The sequence below is a fragment of the Chamaea fasciata genome, unplaced genomic scaffold (genome assembly GCF_029207755.1).
Source record: "Chamaea fasciata isolate MVZ Bird 193981 ecotype frontalis unplaced genomic scaffold, bChaFas1.0.hap1 SCAF_9, whole genome shotgun sequence".
Lineage (NCBI taxonomy): Eukaryota > Metazoa > Chordata > Aves > Passeriformes > Sylviidae > Chamaea > Chamaea fasciata.
This window is the reverse complement of record NW_027094094.1, coordinates 8,326,007-8,342,795: the sequence shown is the minus strand read 5'-3', so window position 1 is coordinate 8,342,795 and position 16,789 is coordinate 8,326,007. Positions and strand designations below refer to the sequence as shown.

Below are 16,789 nucleotides of genomic sequence, written 5' to 3'. Positions count from 1 at the left end.
AACCTTAATCTGCTTTATCAAGTTCCTTCATACACTTTTTATTAGGCAGACCCACTGCTCAGAGATTTTGATACATGGTTTTCATCAGATGGCATAAGATGAAAATTATTATGAAGAGAATTTTCATACACTCAGTCCTCATTTTATAGGCAAAAGAAATGCAATTTCATCCTCTGCAAAGTATACAAGACAGTGACAGGAGGAAAATTATTTAAAAAACAATGATATACAAAGAAATTCTAAGGTGAGTGTGGAGCAAATGAACATGTACAAATGTGTCAGGTACCAGATTCCAGCAAGACCTCAGCAAGAGCTTTTTCCTCTTACAGTCATTCCTGTTTAAGGAACATGTACTCAGCCTGTAACAGCTGCAGTGAAAGACTGAGAGATGAGAAGAACTCAGCTTGCTTAGTCGAAGAAATCAAAGGCAGAGAGAAGAAAATGGTATATTTGTAAACCGCTCAAAAAAGTACCCATGCAGGGAGAAGAACTTTTTAAACTAAAGGGCAACGCTAGCACAAAACACAGTGCTAATAAAGTGGACAGGAAAAAATGTAGGCTAGAAATTGGAATAGGAGGATTATAAGATGCTGTGTTGAACCAGCAGGAGCCAGGAATCATTGGCCCAGGAGGCCCCTTCCAGCCCTACTTCCAGGGGTTTTTCATTATTGAAGGTTTTATATTTTGACATCTCAAGAGTATAAGTTTTTAAACTGCCATGGGGAAGTTCTAGAAACTCACATTTATTAATAGTTTTATAGCTGATATGACACTATAAATAAATTAATAATTCAGAATCTACTGAGAATTCTCTTGCAATCTTCCCTTAGCAAGCAGAAAAAGAATCAATTATCAGTGACTCACAGTCTTCCACGTGATGGGAGAAAACAGAAATCTGCATAATCAGAATGGGATAAATTTTGTCTCTGTTCTTCTTAGTTTTTGATTATTAGAATACCCTTTGAGACCCTCTAAGGTACACATCCAATTCACCCAAAAGCATTATATCTTAACATCATATTAAAAGCACAATTCAGGTTTGAGGTGGGCTTTTTTCAGATTTTGATTCTTCATGTGGTCAGAACTAGAATCACTCTCCTGGGGTTAATTTCCCACACTTTCATACAGATTGGAAGGGCCAGAATGCAGCACCTGAAGATCTGCTCTTGAGCTTTTCTCTCCAGCTGCTGTGCTACACACAGATGATTTTTGTTATGTACAATGCAGTAAGAATAACAGCTTTTTTTTTTAGCTTTCAGTCCTCACTCATCAAACACAAATGTTTGTGTGAGCTGCTCCCAAACTTGTTAAGAGATTGATTCAAGCCCTTACCTCACTGACAAGCTTGTTAACACTCTGGGCTTGTTTAAGGACCAAGTTGTCTTCGGCTGTTAGGGAGTGAAAGTGAGCTGCACCTTTCATCTTGGAAAGATCTTTCTTGTATTTTATCTGAAAAGAAGTAGGGAGAATTATAAAATAGATGTGCATCTTTTCATCCTTACTATTTAGACTGGCTTCATGAGTCAGGATAATATCTTCCCTGTGCTTGCTTTGATAAGTAAATGGAACTTGCCAAGCTGAAACAGTGTATTTACTACCTTGAATAACCCAAATAACCCATAGCCCTTCACAATCCCTCTCAAGACATTTTACTAGATAGTTTTTTTATAAATTTTTGACATAGACTGAACAGCACTGGTTGTTGTTCATAGTTTGAACAGAATACCAGCAGATCCTTGGCTGGAGCATTTGTGCTCTTCTACTAATGAATTTAATCCTCGGTGCTTAATTTCAGTCAGGGAATTAGAGATAGTCACCAAGTGCTCTGCAAACTTCTCCTTTGGTAAAAACCAGCTTTTTTAAAAAGGTGTATCTTTTTGTACTTTTAGTGTGTTTAAGGGAATTGTGTTTCTCTACGAAATCAAGATTGAAATAATGGATTTCTAAACTTAATTTAGACATCAGGTTATTGACATAAATTGGACTTGGATGGGTGAAGAGAGGTAGTACTTGGCCTTTTATAAATTATTTTACATGAACTGAAATGCAAAGCGGTTTGGGTTTTTTTTTATTTTCCAAGTCTGCACTCATTTCCTCAGGCTTTGAAACTATAAGGCAGGTTGATAATGTTCACTGCCATGAACCAATCCTCCTCTTCACTCTATGTATTATAAATTAATGAGGAAACTACTGACCATTAGCATTTTCAAAACCTATGAAACTGTGATCTTTATCTGGAAAGGTTAAATATTTCATGTTCAAACAGGGGATCACTGAGTTTGTCATCAAACTGGGCTTGGTCACAGAGGATTTGAGGTGTTTTATATTCTCTCAGTGATAAGCTCAGGTAACAGAACATGACTGATCCTTTCACTGCAGTTTATTGCTCATGTCTAGCCCAGACTAACGCAAGCTGAAAGACTCAACCATCTGTTAGCTCCCCAGAAGACAGACTGAGCTCATCAGCTCAGACAGCCCCGCTGGGGACAGGTGTCCACACTTCAAAAGTTGTCACTCACAGGAACTCTTCAGAGCAGCCACAGGGTACTGCCCTACAGACTGACCCATTTTTTGTCACTGCCAGAAATGGTCTCCCCAAATAGGGTTGAGGGCCTCTAATGGGCTGGATGCAGGAATCACACACCACCACCTCTTTGCCAATCCTTTTGTTCCACCCAAAACCAAAAATCACATCCCAGATATAAGCTCACTTTTGTGAAGTCACAGTGTCATACTCTATGCTTTTTTTCCTCCATATGGCTTGCTTTGTGCTAGAGGCATGATACATCAAAATATCAAAACCAGTACAGTTCATTCATCCTCCATTTATTCACTACTGGGAATACCACAGTAGTCCACAGGATGATTAAGGCAGTTGAAGGTTTCATTAATAAAACAGGTGCAGATTTGCCAGGAGGGTTAACCTAACAGTAGGGATCCCCATTAGTTGCTACATCCATCTCCTCCCTCATGCAAGTTGGAGCTGTGCCCCCTTCTATTAATGGATATTATTAATCCCCTGAGCCATCCAGTTCCCAGCAACGCAGAGAAATGTCACTTTTGTTTACTTCTCAAGTGCAGTTTTAGCATTCTCCTCCCAGGCATTGCTCTGACAAACTGCTGTTTTTAATTGTTTATGAATTGTATTGATTCAGGTTTCATACTTACATCACTTGCCAATTCATTTGCTTTCTTAGCATTTTGATAAGCTGGAGTGATCATAGCAGGAAAGCTTCCTTTCCCTCTGTGTTCCTCAAACTCATCCATATATCCCTGAAGAAAATTCAGAGTGTTTACTCATCACACATGAGCAGGTGGGGCCATGGGTTATTTTACAAAGCCCTACAGTCCATGTTAGTAGACAGGTTCATGGCTTCAATGATTTCTTTTTAATGAAAAAATGACCAAAATATAAGAATAAATTGACCCGTTAAGTTACCTATGCCTCTGAAGCTACCAATGCTGCATTCCAAGAGAAATTTAGGTAGCTATTAGCTGTGGGCAAGATAGCATTCAAGTGCACAATGGCATACACCCTTCTGATCTCACCTCATTTCTTACAGAGATGATATCTACTTGCCTCTCTGTTTGTCAATACATGCTTCCCTGGAATATTATAAAAATAGTTAATGGTTTGGTTAGCCAGGAGACTTGCTTAAAGTTAACAAGTTTAACAAAGGATCAGCCTTCCTTTGTGGTGTTACAGAAGCTGTTTGATCTTTCCATGGTCATTTTTCATACCATAATTGCCCAAAACAATAGTTCTCTAGTGCAGTAACGTACTTTGAAGAGGGATTAATAAATGAAGCAGAGATACCTAGATATCAAAATGCTGAACTCGTTAGTGAACAAAATCACAGAATTCCATTTGTCTGATTAAAAAAAAACAATTATTGTGGAAATAACACCCTTAAATCCATCTATAGATAAGTTTATGTGTAAATATTTGACAATTTGAGAGCCATTTAAGTAGTTTAACAACAAAATGCTGGACATTATTTTTTTTTAATTGTAATGGACAATAATCATCCCAAACCCCTCTATGGCAAGATCTGGGGAGAATATGGAGTACAAACAAAAATACAAAAATGTGAGCTATAGTGTAATGTGTCTTCTCTGCAATATTTTGTAAATCTTTTGCAATAAAGAGACAGTTTGAGTGAAAATAGAACGTGCCATGAGTAGAATGCATGTCAAGAATGCCATGGAGAACACAGATAGGAAGGACTACAAATGTCTGGGATCTCTGTTCTCAATGCAAGACCATCCATTGTAGGTCATTTTGTGCACCATCAATGTCACATTTAAAAATAAGTCACACCACAATTTTGTGAAATATATGATGCCAGAGTTAAAATGTCATTACATTAGTCTATAAACAGGCATAGAAAAAAAATATAGTTGATTATTCAGCTGAGTTAGTTTCTTAAAATACCGTCAATGAGTTTGAATCCTCCAGACCAGCCTGTCTTTTGCTTCTTTCTTAAATACGTTTTAATATTATTTCTAATTTTGTGCATATATTCAAAGTTTCAGAAAACTCTTTTAGTCACTCTTAAAGTTTTTAAGCATGAACAAAACAGATGTTCAACATAGGAATTTTATGGTAAGATTCCTTAAATTGTCTCATGTTATATATATAAATTTGCATATATATGTATATCTATATATATATCTGTCTGATGCATACTCAATTCATTGTTGATGATCTCAACAGTTAAAAATCTAATCCCTTTACCCATGTTAAGTCATAATTTACTCAGAAAGATCCATTAATTTCAGTGACTCTGTGTTATTTAACTAATAATATCAGTATCCAATCTATAAAGATTAAAACTCAAATTGAATTTGAAGTCCATGACTGAAGTTTCAAAGATACTTTCAAAGAAAGAAAACTTAAATTAATTCTAAAACAGAAGCATTCTAACGCTTGGAAATGTAATTAGTGCTTTTTCAAATTCATTTTATTTGTTTATTCCTATTAAAACTTGTAGCGGTTCAAAAGACAGAATTAATTGAAGGCTTCATTGCTACAATTCTAAACTCATATTCTTCAAGGATGGTTTGCTTTCCACAAAATACTAAATGTGGATTTAGACGGAAGAGGTGAAGAAATGTAAAATACCAAAGGTTTTAGGAAAGTACAGCCCCTGTTCCTTCATTTCTCCAAATTATATGGACCTACTGAGGAGCAGGGCAAAACCCCCTAAGATTAACCACATAATTTTCTTTATACAACACCACTATTCAATTCCTTTCAAATTCCATTTAGCTGCATTCAGATCTATTTAGCTGTGCTATTTCCCTAACCTAATTGGAATAGAACTTTGGGTGCATTTTGGGCTACCACAAAATTGTATTCCCTTGAAAATGAAACATAAGCAAAAGGAATGCCACTGACCAAAACAGAACTAAAGCCTATTTGGTCCCACAAATACAGAGCTACAGCGTGTGAACCTTATAATACCCTTTTTGTAGAGGAGGTGAAATCTAAGAGATCGTGTATCTCAGAGACTCAGTGCTGTTAACACATATTTAGAGCTGCAAAGTTCCTAAGATTTGTGAAAACACCCCGCAGGGAAAAGGCACATATCTGCCAACTTTCTACCATTTCACAACCCTTTTGCTTTTCTCCTGACTGAATTTTCTTGTTCATGGAATGGGAATATTTCCTGGAGTAAACACATCAGTGTGGTAGATAACAACACCACGATAGAAATGTAGAGTGTGTACATGCACACAGAATTTGTCAAGGTCAGCCTTTAGGAATGGCCCTACCGTAAGGGTCATGCAGCGACAGCACAGCCACCTTGTAGTCACATCTTTAGGTGCCAGTGACAGATACATTGCACTTTAGGAACACAGTGCTGTTTGCACACCATCCTTTCCCCTCAGACCTTGTTTTCTCACAGAGGAAAACAAAGTGAAAATAGGTGTCACCAGTCTCTAAAGCTTTGAGCATCAGCTGTAGTAATGATCAACATCAGCATGGCTATCTCCTGGATGCTGCATACCTGTCCATATTGATCTACATTTTCTCTTGCAAAAGCAACATCTGTTCCAGCTGTATGGCTGGCTTTTCCCTTGATCTCCTTTTCGTATCTTTGATGATACTTTACCTAACAGGAAAAAAGGAAACAAATAATTCGGGTGAGTTTAGTCTGGTACACAGATGCTGCACAATAAATAACAACCAAATGACATGCACATGTTGTCAATAAAGGATTGTCAAAATTCCTATTGCCACCAAGTTGCACTAGTCAAATATGCCACTTGAAGATATAAAAACAGAATTAGTGGTGTACCTTTTAATAATGCACTAGGAACGTGGGACTTGCCATTTCACCCCAGACCATTGGTTCAGTGTGTTTGGCACCACCTGCTCAACAGTGGCTAATCCCTGATGCTCCAGCAGTTTAAAAAAATAGAACTGATTGTAATGCAAATTCACGTTACCACAGAGCACTTTTTTACCACAGGGTCACCTGAACCCCATCAATAAATGGGTTTGTTTCTGAAAGATGCTTTATCCCCAGTGATGGAGCTTTAGGCAATCAACCTTCAAGTTTAGACCAAGATTTGCACTACATTTGCTGAAGTCAAAACAATGCCTGTAACCTGATGCTGCCCTTTAATCACCATGTGTGTTTGCTGACAAAAGTGAAGGGTTTTCCACAGATCAAAGGCAAACAAAAACACGCAATTGTTTTAGAGTCAGTTGCTTTTACCTTCAAAATTAGGGACCTCTGATGTTCCTCAATGACTCTTAATAATGTTTTAAATTCTCTTTGAGTTATATGTTCTTCCGTATGTTATCTTCTCCAACAAAAAGAGCTTTTCTTTCAGTTTCCAATAACAAAGCACAATTAACTGTACATTTTGAAGGACATACTAGTGCCATTTTATGGTGCTTATTAAAAAGTACAGGGGTGTTGTGGTTTTGTTATGTTTGGAAAGGAAAAGAAAGCCAGTGAAGATCAGTATGCCATGCTCATGGAATTTCTGACAGTAAAAAATCTGTGTGACAGTTTAATATTTTCTTTCCCAAAAGAGACTTTGCTTTGGACACTTACATCACTGGCTAATTCATTTGCTCTCTTGGCTATTTGATAAGCTGGAGTAATCATAGCAGGAAAGCTGCCTTTTCCCTTCCGTTCTTCAAAGTCTTCCGTGTATTTCAACTGTAAAAAATCAAGACAGTTCAGGAGCAATTACAGCAAATGTATCTCGATTGCACACATAATCAATCTTTAAAGTTGCCAAGTAAGGCATTCCATGGCTGTCATCTGCCAAAAGGAAGATGAACCAAGAAGTCTGAGTATTTGCAATTTGTTCTTTAACTACACAATCACACACCTTCTGCATGACCCCTTTGCCTTGTTCAGGGTGTAGGATGAAAAGAGTTGTTTAAAGAAAATACTTAAGGTGTCTGCAAGATGCCTGCTCTATTTACATTAGAGTCGGGCAGCTTTTTTCTTTACTTTGCATGGGAGCCAGTTGCTGAGTATGGAACAGACTGGTTCCCCAGCTTCTGTTCTGACAGCCTAAAATGGCCTCAAATTGCATGTGGTCTTTGTAACTGGAAGTATTAAATGCTTCACGGTAAAACGAGTCTGGCTTTAAAATATTATTTTTTTTATTTTTCTTTGTGTTCACATTTTCAAGTAATTTATAAATACCCTAGGAACCACTTGCAGAGTCAAAAACAGATCAATCTATTTTGTTTTACTTACATCACTTGCAAGATGTGCCCCAGCCTTTGCATGAAGTATATCTGGAGTGTCTACAACAGAGGTGAACTTTGAAACTCTCTCTTCATGTCCACGCTTATATTCCACCTGAAGAGGAAAAAATATATATCCATATTACAAACAATAATCAGCAAAAGTATATTTCCTTTCAGAAGGCTTCAAGAGAAAACGAGCAACAGCAGTCATGACATTCTGCACTCTCCACAGTCAAGCTATCCACATATTTAAGCCCCAATTTCCTTGAAGTGAATACCAGAAACAGACAGAAATGGACCCAGATATTCAAATTTTCACTTGATTTATGTGAGCCATACATTTGATTAAAATATCATGGGAATAGCCATTAATGTCCCAAGATCATACTGCAATGACGATGTAGATAGTATCTGCAGAAAACAATAAAATACTTTAAAATAATTTTATGGGATTTCTTGTTACTCATCTTTTTCATGTGAATTGTTCTTTTTATAAATAAGCAATTTTCTGTGCATAAATTCAAAGTAGCTTGTGTATTAATTAATTTCAATATTACAGCTATTTGATGCCAAATAATAAAGTGAAAAATGTCAAATGTAAATATATAGATGAACAAAGCCATAATATGAAAGCAAAGGTAATGAATTAAATGAACATTTCAGTGTGAGTCACAATCTTTTTCAGGTTGTGCTAAATTACAGCAAAAGTTGCTACATTTTCCAGGAAACATCTACATTTTCATCTATTCTATATGATTGTCTTCCCAGGCCAGGTAGTTTATTAACCCCGTTTTCTGCATCATGTTAACATTTTCTCACTTTGAAACAGTATAACAAGTATTCACCATAGAATCTAACATCTCAAGCGAATGGCCTGAACCCGGGATTCTCCAAATTCAGAAGTGTAAAATATAATTAAAAGCCTCTGTGACTTACATTACTGCTTAGCTGGGTGGCTCTCTTAGCAACCTGATAACCTGGAGTGATCATAGCAGGGAAGCTGCCTTTGCCTCTTCGTGGCTCATATTCTTCTGTATATTGAAACTAGAAGATGGATTTGTTTATTAGAGAAGAATGTAGTTCAATGCGATTCCTTCTGCTTCCTAAAGGTATGTATCACTTTATTTACAAGTAAACAGATTAAAGAACTTACAATTTATAAGTTTGTTAGTTACAACTATTTCTTACATACAACAGAAAACATTTCTCATTCATATCAATTATCCGCTGTTAATTGCCTATGTTGATTAGGTCATTAACCCGTTGTAGGGACACAGTCACAATTCAGAAGTGATTTTCACCAGTCATGGAAATTCAGTCAGTGAAAAGTCTGGTCTGTGGAAAACATGACACATTTTCCATCATGAGTTCTGCTCTACTGAGAGGAAGAGCACTGCCTGCTAGATCAGATCCCCTCAGTTTGGTCAGCAGTTGAAGTGTTTCTGAGTTACATAAATACATAAATGTATGATGGCAATAGAACTCCTATGTGACTTCAATCGCTTACATGGCTAAGTATTGCAATTGACAGAAATAAAGATGTCAGTCTCTCCTTTGGCAACATCTTCACAAAGATCAGAGTGTAGACAGACCCTCCAGATATTCTTCCTGCAAAGCCTGGAGGTGACATCTTACCAAAGACTGACTTTGATGCATTTGTAAGTCTTCAGAATATGATAAACCATGAAAATAAAGCCAACCATGAGTCCACTTACATCGCTCAGAGCCTTCTGTGCCTGTGTTATCTTGACCATCTCAGGATCTGGGATTGTTCCTGGGTACCACGCTTTTCCTTCCTCATAGGCAGCATAGTAAGCATTCTACAAAACAGGAACTAAATAACTACCTATCTTCACCCTCGTTTTAACACTCAAACAGCTGATCTGACAGGGAAAAAAAAAAAGGAAACACACAGTGCTGTGGAAGTGAAATTGTGCAGCACAAGGCCTACATTCCACATCCCTTCAGAGTGCCAAGGCAGAACTTGTATAGCAAGAACTGACATCAAGATGACAGGATCTCGGATCCTGGAGTGAAACTCAAACAACACCCCCTGGGAATCAGATCACCTGCTGTGAAGCTCCAGTGCCAGTAGAGAGAAGACACACAGAGTATGGCTGTACATGCTGCAGCCCCAAAAGCTGACTAGAGACACTCTCTTCGTTCCTCACCTTCCGATTCTTCTATCCTAAGCTAAAATTGAGCTATTTTGTCTTGAAAAGTTTAGCCAAATGAGAAGCAAAGGGAGGTTTTTTAGTATTGAAATGTCACGGTTAAACCCCTAACAATCAGGACAGCCAGAGCCAATCCTTGGTGTCCTGCAGGCTGCTGGTTTGGAGACTCGAGGCATATTTCTTACCTGGGTAGCCAGTTGTTGGGCTTTATAGACATTTTCAATTTCTCTGGACCTTACATCCCACTGAAAGACTGATTTGATTTGTTCACTCTCTTCTCGATATTTTATCTTTAAAATAAAATAAAATAAAGATAATGACTCATTTTAGTAGTTTGTTAGTGCATACTAACACACTCCTTCTTTGGAGAAGAATAAAAGGGGAGACAATTAAGATGACGATTGCATTCAGCCCTAAGGCCAAAACTCTGCTTTCTAGTCCACCCTCAGCTTCTATCTAAGATTTCTGCCAGTATAGGAGTTGCACATCTGTAAAGGAGCAGCATATTACACCTGAAACCTGGCATGACATTCTGAAATAAAAATTTGATCCTTAGATAATACTTTTGGAGGAAATAATCTATGAGAATTGAAATCCCTAAGAAATTTTAAGCAGAATGTGTCGATGCATTAGATGAAAAAACTACTACCAAGTGAGCAATAATCTACTTTTCTATTTCCCTGCACAGTGTCCACAAAGTATCATATCCTAACTGTGCATATGTAAATGACTACTGTACTTAGTCCTGGGTCATTATGTTCCTACTGCTACTTTTATCATGATAGCATGTAGAAATCCAACTGAAATCACAGCTCTGTTATACAACTCACTCTTCAGATGTAAAAACCCAGAGTAGGAAATTTAAACTGACTGGGCAGAAATGTTACTGGGCACATGTACCATTACCCCCATTTATAAATAAGGCCCAGAGGTGCAGGGAGCTGAATGATTTGCCTGCTAACACCTAAATTCTGTAGAGAGAGACCTAATTTTTATCTCTGCATTCCTGTTGACATCTCAACATAAGACTTAAGGTGAGAACATCAAGCTGGGATTGAAGAAACATTCTATTTTCTGCACCAGAAACAAACTTAAATATAAAACAACAAACTTCCATAGCAGCAAACCTTTTCCCAAGTTATCATTATTTTATACATTTACTAGGGAAAAATTTTTCTGCTCTCAAAATTTTTACAGAAGTACTCTCTTTAAGCAGATACTGCAGAATCAGCTTCTTTATTACCCTTAGCAATTTTCCCTCTGGAACAGAACCTCATTATGTGATTGAAAAGGACAGAAGGTCTTTAAGGTGTATAAAACAAGGGAAACTGATCTTTGAGCTATAATTTCTCTGGCTTGTGTACTCAAATGCACTGGAAGTATCAGTCTCATATCACTGCCTAAACCAGAAATAGAACCTGCAGTAATCCCAAACTCATTCCTGAGGAGATTCGTCACACACAGTTTAAAGTAAGTGAGATAGTCATTGCTGAAATATTTACAGCCCATGATACTGCAAAAACTGAGGCATTAGAATGCCGTACAAAATGACAAATGATACAGTGCTTGACAAAGGCTATTCATATGCATCAAGTCTTTACAGCTAATACAGGACATCAGAATGAATTTAGCATGCCATAATTTAAGAAATACAATTTCCTTGGTTAATTTTAGTGATGGCTAATCACATCAAAGCACATTGCTTTGCCTGCGAAATACATTCACAACGAGTGACGCTATTTCATAATATAAAAAGACGCGGCATTCAAGAAAACAGCATTATGCAGAGAAGCGAGATAGCCATCGATTACTGGGCGTTGCTGTTTTTTCGTATTTCACCAGATTCTCACAAGTGCAAGTTTGGAGATGTGTCAGGAGGGAACAATGCGGGACACCCGGGAATGGCGCTGGGATGCACGGCGGGCCCCGAGCGCCCCTGGCGGCGGGCCGGGGCACAGCAGCGCCCGCAGGGAGGATGTTCCCCCATCCCCAAAAAACGCCTCCGGCAAAACCCTGCAAAGCTCCCCGGACCTGCGGCTTGCCCACCTCACTCCACAAAGCGTCCATGGGAGCTTGTGCCTGCGTCCCACCTAGTTATAATTTATTTGTTGTTTCCTAGCGGTTTCTGATAAGATGACAAAGCAAGTCCGTTATTGCTTCCAGAGGTTGTGCAACCCTGCTTGGTCACTGAGTTTACACAGCTCTGGGCAGTTTAGGTGAACTGTGCTTCCGTATAGATTATCAGATATACAGGTGAGGAGCTCCAATCAATTTTTCCTTCTGAGAACAGAAGCAAAACCAGATCTAAGATTTCTTTCACATGAGTAATCACATTGAAAAAAAAAAAATATGATTCAAAGCCAGATGAGATCTTACTGATCTATGAGAACACAGGGAGGTAAGTAAAAAGCACATATTTATACTTACAAAGCAAGAGACATAAATATGTTATCAAAATGTAGAACAAACACATTTGACCCTCAAGCTTCTTACCTCACTTACCACTTCTGACAGTTTTTTTGCATTCATATTTATTGGTGTTTCAAATACACTTGTGAATGCATTGTTTTTTGGATTGTGCCTAGAAAAGGGAAAGTGTAAAAGGATATTAGGAATGTACCAGACAGAAAGGTTCTCATATAGCACTCAAAAACACAATACCAGCCTCCACCCCTCAAAACACAACTTTTCCCCCACTCACAGAGAGATCTTAGATTACATTCAAGTTATCATTGTAGGAAGTAGGTGCCTAGAGCAAAATTAATTTTAATGTTCATCATATCAATGTTGTGTTTCTAATAACAAAAGAGAATAATAGAATAAAAAACAACTGTCATCTCTCCTTTTTCTGCTGACAAATTTGACAGGAATTGATCATTATAAAATGAAAACTTCCTAGAAGAAGCCAGCTCCAAAATCTGCATTTTATGCATTTTCCTTATGATTAACTCAACCTTGTTAACTCTTAACCACTGATTTGGAAAGCACTGAATTTTGTGGTTGGTTTTATTTCATACCCACAGTACTGAAATGGAACTTAATTTGGTATCTTTTAACACACTGGCCAAATGAGCAAGCTTTATGTGCGGTAAAATGGATTTCCCATCATTTGTGATTCAGGAAAATCCAAAGATACACACGAAGGCACCGACAATACCTAATTTCACATCACACATGGGACAGACTGAGTCCAAATGGTGATCTTCCATTATATTAAAATGAACAGCCAAATCAAACATTTCCTTAAAAAAAAAAAAAAAAAAAAGGACAAAAAGGAAATACACTTACGCTTGACAGTAAGGCTTTTTCTCATGGCTAACAAAGTTGTTTACTGTTAACATCATCTTGCATACTTCACAGTGAAAACAGGCTTTATGCCACGTCTGGAAATGCCACAAAAGAGAAACCAAACAGACATGATTTGTATTTCATTATTATTCTGTTAAGTTTAAAATCTTGCTATTGATCCTTACCATTCATTTAATGAATTTGACTATTTTTTTTCTTCAAATATATGCGTGTTATTAATTCATTGCAGTTCTGAACCCAGTTATGAGCAAAGAACTTTTGGAAAAGAGATTTGCACAGTGTTAGAAGTGCCAATCTGTACATTTATTATAGTCCAAAATGATAAAGAAAGAGAACTGACCTGATCTATACAGTTAATCTTCTCAGCAGGGTAAACCCCATAGCCACATCTAGCACACGGCTGCACATTCATCTTGAAATCCACAGAGTAAAAAATATATAGGTTTATACAAAAGGTTCAAAGAGTATGAAAGTGACTTTTTGGCCTGTGCAAAGCACACTCTAGACACTCCAGTCAAGGCCTTTTGCTGTGGTCAATGGCTCCCATTAAAGCTCTGAATTGAAGTCTGTTGCTCCCTTTGCTGACCTTCTGTTTCAAAGTCAGCTGCAGGCTGGCTTTTAAAGCTGCCAGTTAGTAAGAGCGGTTATTTTGGCAACTGTGTCAGTGCAGAAGGGAGGGCAGCAATATCTTTCTCTAAATAGAAGAATGAACTCACAGAAACAAATCACGTCCATGTGAATGTTAGAGCCTGATCATTTTGTATTTCAGTTTTGCTGTCATAAGCCCAGGATGAAGAGAAAAGTACTGTCCTGGTTGAGGGCAAATTTGGTAAGAAACTTCCAATACAACCTTTAATACAGCAGCAGCAATATACCATTAGTTTTTCCTCATCCTGATGAAGAAGTGACCTCATGGGGGGAGTATTGTGTATTTAGGAGCAGCCTGATAGCAGGAGGAGGTACCACCAGAGACAGAGGCCAGAGATGGGTTGGAAGTTTCTTGGCCCTTGGGTGGATGTAGAAATTCACTGTCATTGTCCCAGACAAGTCATTAATTTTTTTTCCCTTGGTGCCAGCTCAGTTTCACCTTGTATATTATGTCATCAGAGCAGAGCACACTTTTTTCTCATATCTTCCTGTTTTATCCACCTGTCACTCCATCTCCAGGTGTAGGAGGATGCACTGTGAAACAGGCAGAGCCTCTTATCTCAGAGAGTTCTAAACATGATGGGTACAAATCTAGACTTCTACCTCATACAGGAGAAACTTCAGAAAGGAACCATTTACTTTTGAATAGAATGAACAAAGCAGCTATTTAACAGTGTTCACCAAGAGTAGACTGGAATAGATCAGAGTATAAAAATTCCTTCACCAAAAAATGATAAGGAATGTCTGATATTAGTATTCAAGCAAGCTATTAGGGTTGTGAAGTCTGCTCTGAACAAAAGAAGCTATTAAATTCTACCAGCTACAAATGGTCAGGATTTAAGATTTACATCTCACCCAGTCATAACACCTCCAGCTGCAGGGCTCCATAACCCTGGGACACAGCTAAGAGTTATCTCAATCTGAGTAAAAGTCTACTCAGTCATCCACGCATCTGGCCCACTGCCTGCAGCGACCCTGGGATATTGCTAAGCACTTCCCTTTTCTATAAATTGCAAACAATTCCATCAAAATAATTTCTGTCTAAACCTTCTGGGTATGCTTAGAGAGCCTCCTATTCATCTCTCTATTGAGATATGCAGTTCTGCTTAACTTATTATTGCTTCTTTTACTGAATGCTGACAATGTACTGGCACAATGTTCTGTCAGCAACTGGTGCGCTGAAAATAGAGTCTCTAATCTGAAGAGCAGTGGCACAAAGTCCTGAAAACACTTAAGACCTTTCAAAGTAACTAATATCAGCATATAAACAGATGCATTTTCATTTTTTAAAAATGTCCCCAGAACATAATTTTGTATATTAAAATTTCTGCTGAGTTACTTCATGTTATTCTGCTTGGGATCAAGAGAGATTTATGTCAACCAAGTTACATCACAATAATATTTATCCCGCTCACACCTGTGAACCAAAATAGTTTGGAAGGCTTCCAGTTCCCTTCTCACACAGCTTTGCATCTTGTCCCAGATTGCCATTCTGTTTATGCAAGTGACCTGTATTAGGGTCACAGTGGCCAGGATGTCCCCCCCTTGTTTAGCATTTGGCACACTACCAGTTGTCACTTCTTTGTGTCCATCTACTCCAAGAGTCACCATACTGTATATTTTCCAGACAGTCCTGGCTGTCTCCATGCTGTCTGAAGCCATGCTGGAGCCCTTGCCCCACACTTTAACAAGAATAAAGGTGCATGACCTGCTCCTGTCCCTTAAGACCCTCCTGAAATGAGTTCAGAGAGGTGGTGAAAGCAGGACATCCCTGAACTACACAAAAGCATAAAGACTTGGCAATTAAAGAACAAATAATTCATCCTGGAGTCACCTAAACACTGATCCTCTGGAGAGGACTCCAGCATGCATCATCATGCTGTCCATATACACTGTGTACCCACAGAGCATACTGACATCCCTGAAGACGATGAGAGCATGTGCTCCTTCCAAGAGGCCTCTCAGACAGACAACGCCCTTTATTTCACAGAAAAATCCTACTTCATTTCAAGATATACAAAGTCTGTTTCTCCTTTTTCACAGTGAAAGGTACTACCAGCTTGGCTGGAAGTCAGCAAACGCATTTTCCAAGTTCTCCTGCTTCTCCCAAGTTACACCATGTTTAAGAGGAGAAGTGTGGTAAGACACAATGTTCTCTACAGCTACTGTATTTCCCAGCCACACTGCTTCTCTCACATCCATTGTGCACCAGTTCTGCTGGCATCTCTCAAAGATTTTCCCTTTTCTGAGGACCCCAAACACGTCCAGTTCCTCACCACCCTGGATTAAAGCCAAGTTACTAACAGAAAAGGGAGTTTATTAAAAAATAAACATTGAATGGTCTCATTACAAAGTACATCCTGCATTTTGATCATGCTAGGAATTAAATCATAAAACCAGTGCAAGTTTGTTATCTTGACAAATCTTAGCAAGACATTTTCTCTTCAGTTAAAAGCTCATTGTGGTTTTGGTTTTTTTTCTCCTTTAGTAAAGGCCTCATAAAGGCTTTTTGATATCAATGAAAATCTTAAAAGACTTTACTTAACAGTAGAACCTTAATCAATGTGGTTTAAAAGTACTGTGGTTACCCTTAAAGTACAAGGAGACAGCACCTTGAAAGTGCAAATTAGTGGGAAGAAACATTGTTACCTCTCCAGCCTCCTTAGATTCCTTGAATTAACTGCACAGAAAACTTGAAGTGTGACTGCATCCTCAATCTGATTACAAAAAGAGCACATATTAGTTACACAAAGTAACTTCTTCAGAGACATTCAAGTCAGGGTCACCTCCCCAGTTGCTCCTGGATTGAAGCTGTGCCCTTCCAACCGCATGAAGAACAAGGAAGCCAGACAGCACAAATTATGACAACTCTATTTTCCCTCTGTTTGCAAAATAAGCCCAAAGGTGCTGGTTCACTACACAGAGTGAGAGT

General features: G+C 38.2%; 1 protein-coding gene across 1 annotated transcript in view; it reads right to left on the bottom strand.

The window, feature by feature from the left end:
• Positions 1 to 13,784, bottom strand: part of NRAP (nebulin related anchoring protein) — a 48,095-nt gene extending 34,311 nt beyond the window's left edge. The window contains exons 1-11 of the mRNA XM_066190907.1: positions 13,550 to 13,784; positions 13,189 to 13,283; positions 12,394 to 12,481; positions 10,086 to 10,190; positions 9,442 to 9,546; positions 8,663 to 8,770; positions 7,734 to 7,838; positions 7,074 to 7,181; positions 6,015 to 6,119; positions 3,169 to 3,273; positions 1,333 to 1,449 (exon numbers count right to left, since the gene is read on the bottom strand). Coding sequence (XP_066047004.1) covers positions 1,333 to 1,449; positions 3,169 to 3,273; positions 6,015 to 6,119; positions 7,074 to 7,181; positions 7,734 to 7,838; positions 8,663 to 8,770; positions 9,442 to 9,546; positions 10,086 to 10,190; positions 12,394 to 12,481; positions 13,189 to 13,283; positions 13,550 to 13,621 — 1,113 coding nt within the window. The 5' untranslated portion in view covers positions 13,622 to 13,784. The remainder of the gene's footprint in view (positions 1 to 1,332; positions 1,450 to 3,168; positions 3,274 to 6,014; positions 6,120 to 7,073; positions 7,182 to 7,733; positions 7,839 to 8,662; positions 8,771 to 9,441; positions 9,547 to 10,085; positions 10,191 to 12,393; positions 12,482 to 13,188; positions 13,284 to 13,549) is intronic.
• Between the last annotated feature and the right edge of the window lie 3,005 nt (positions 13,785 to 16,789).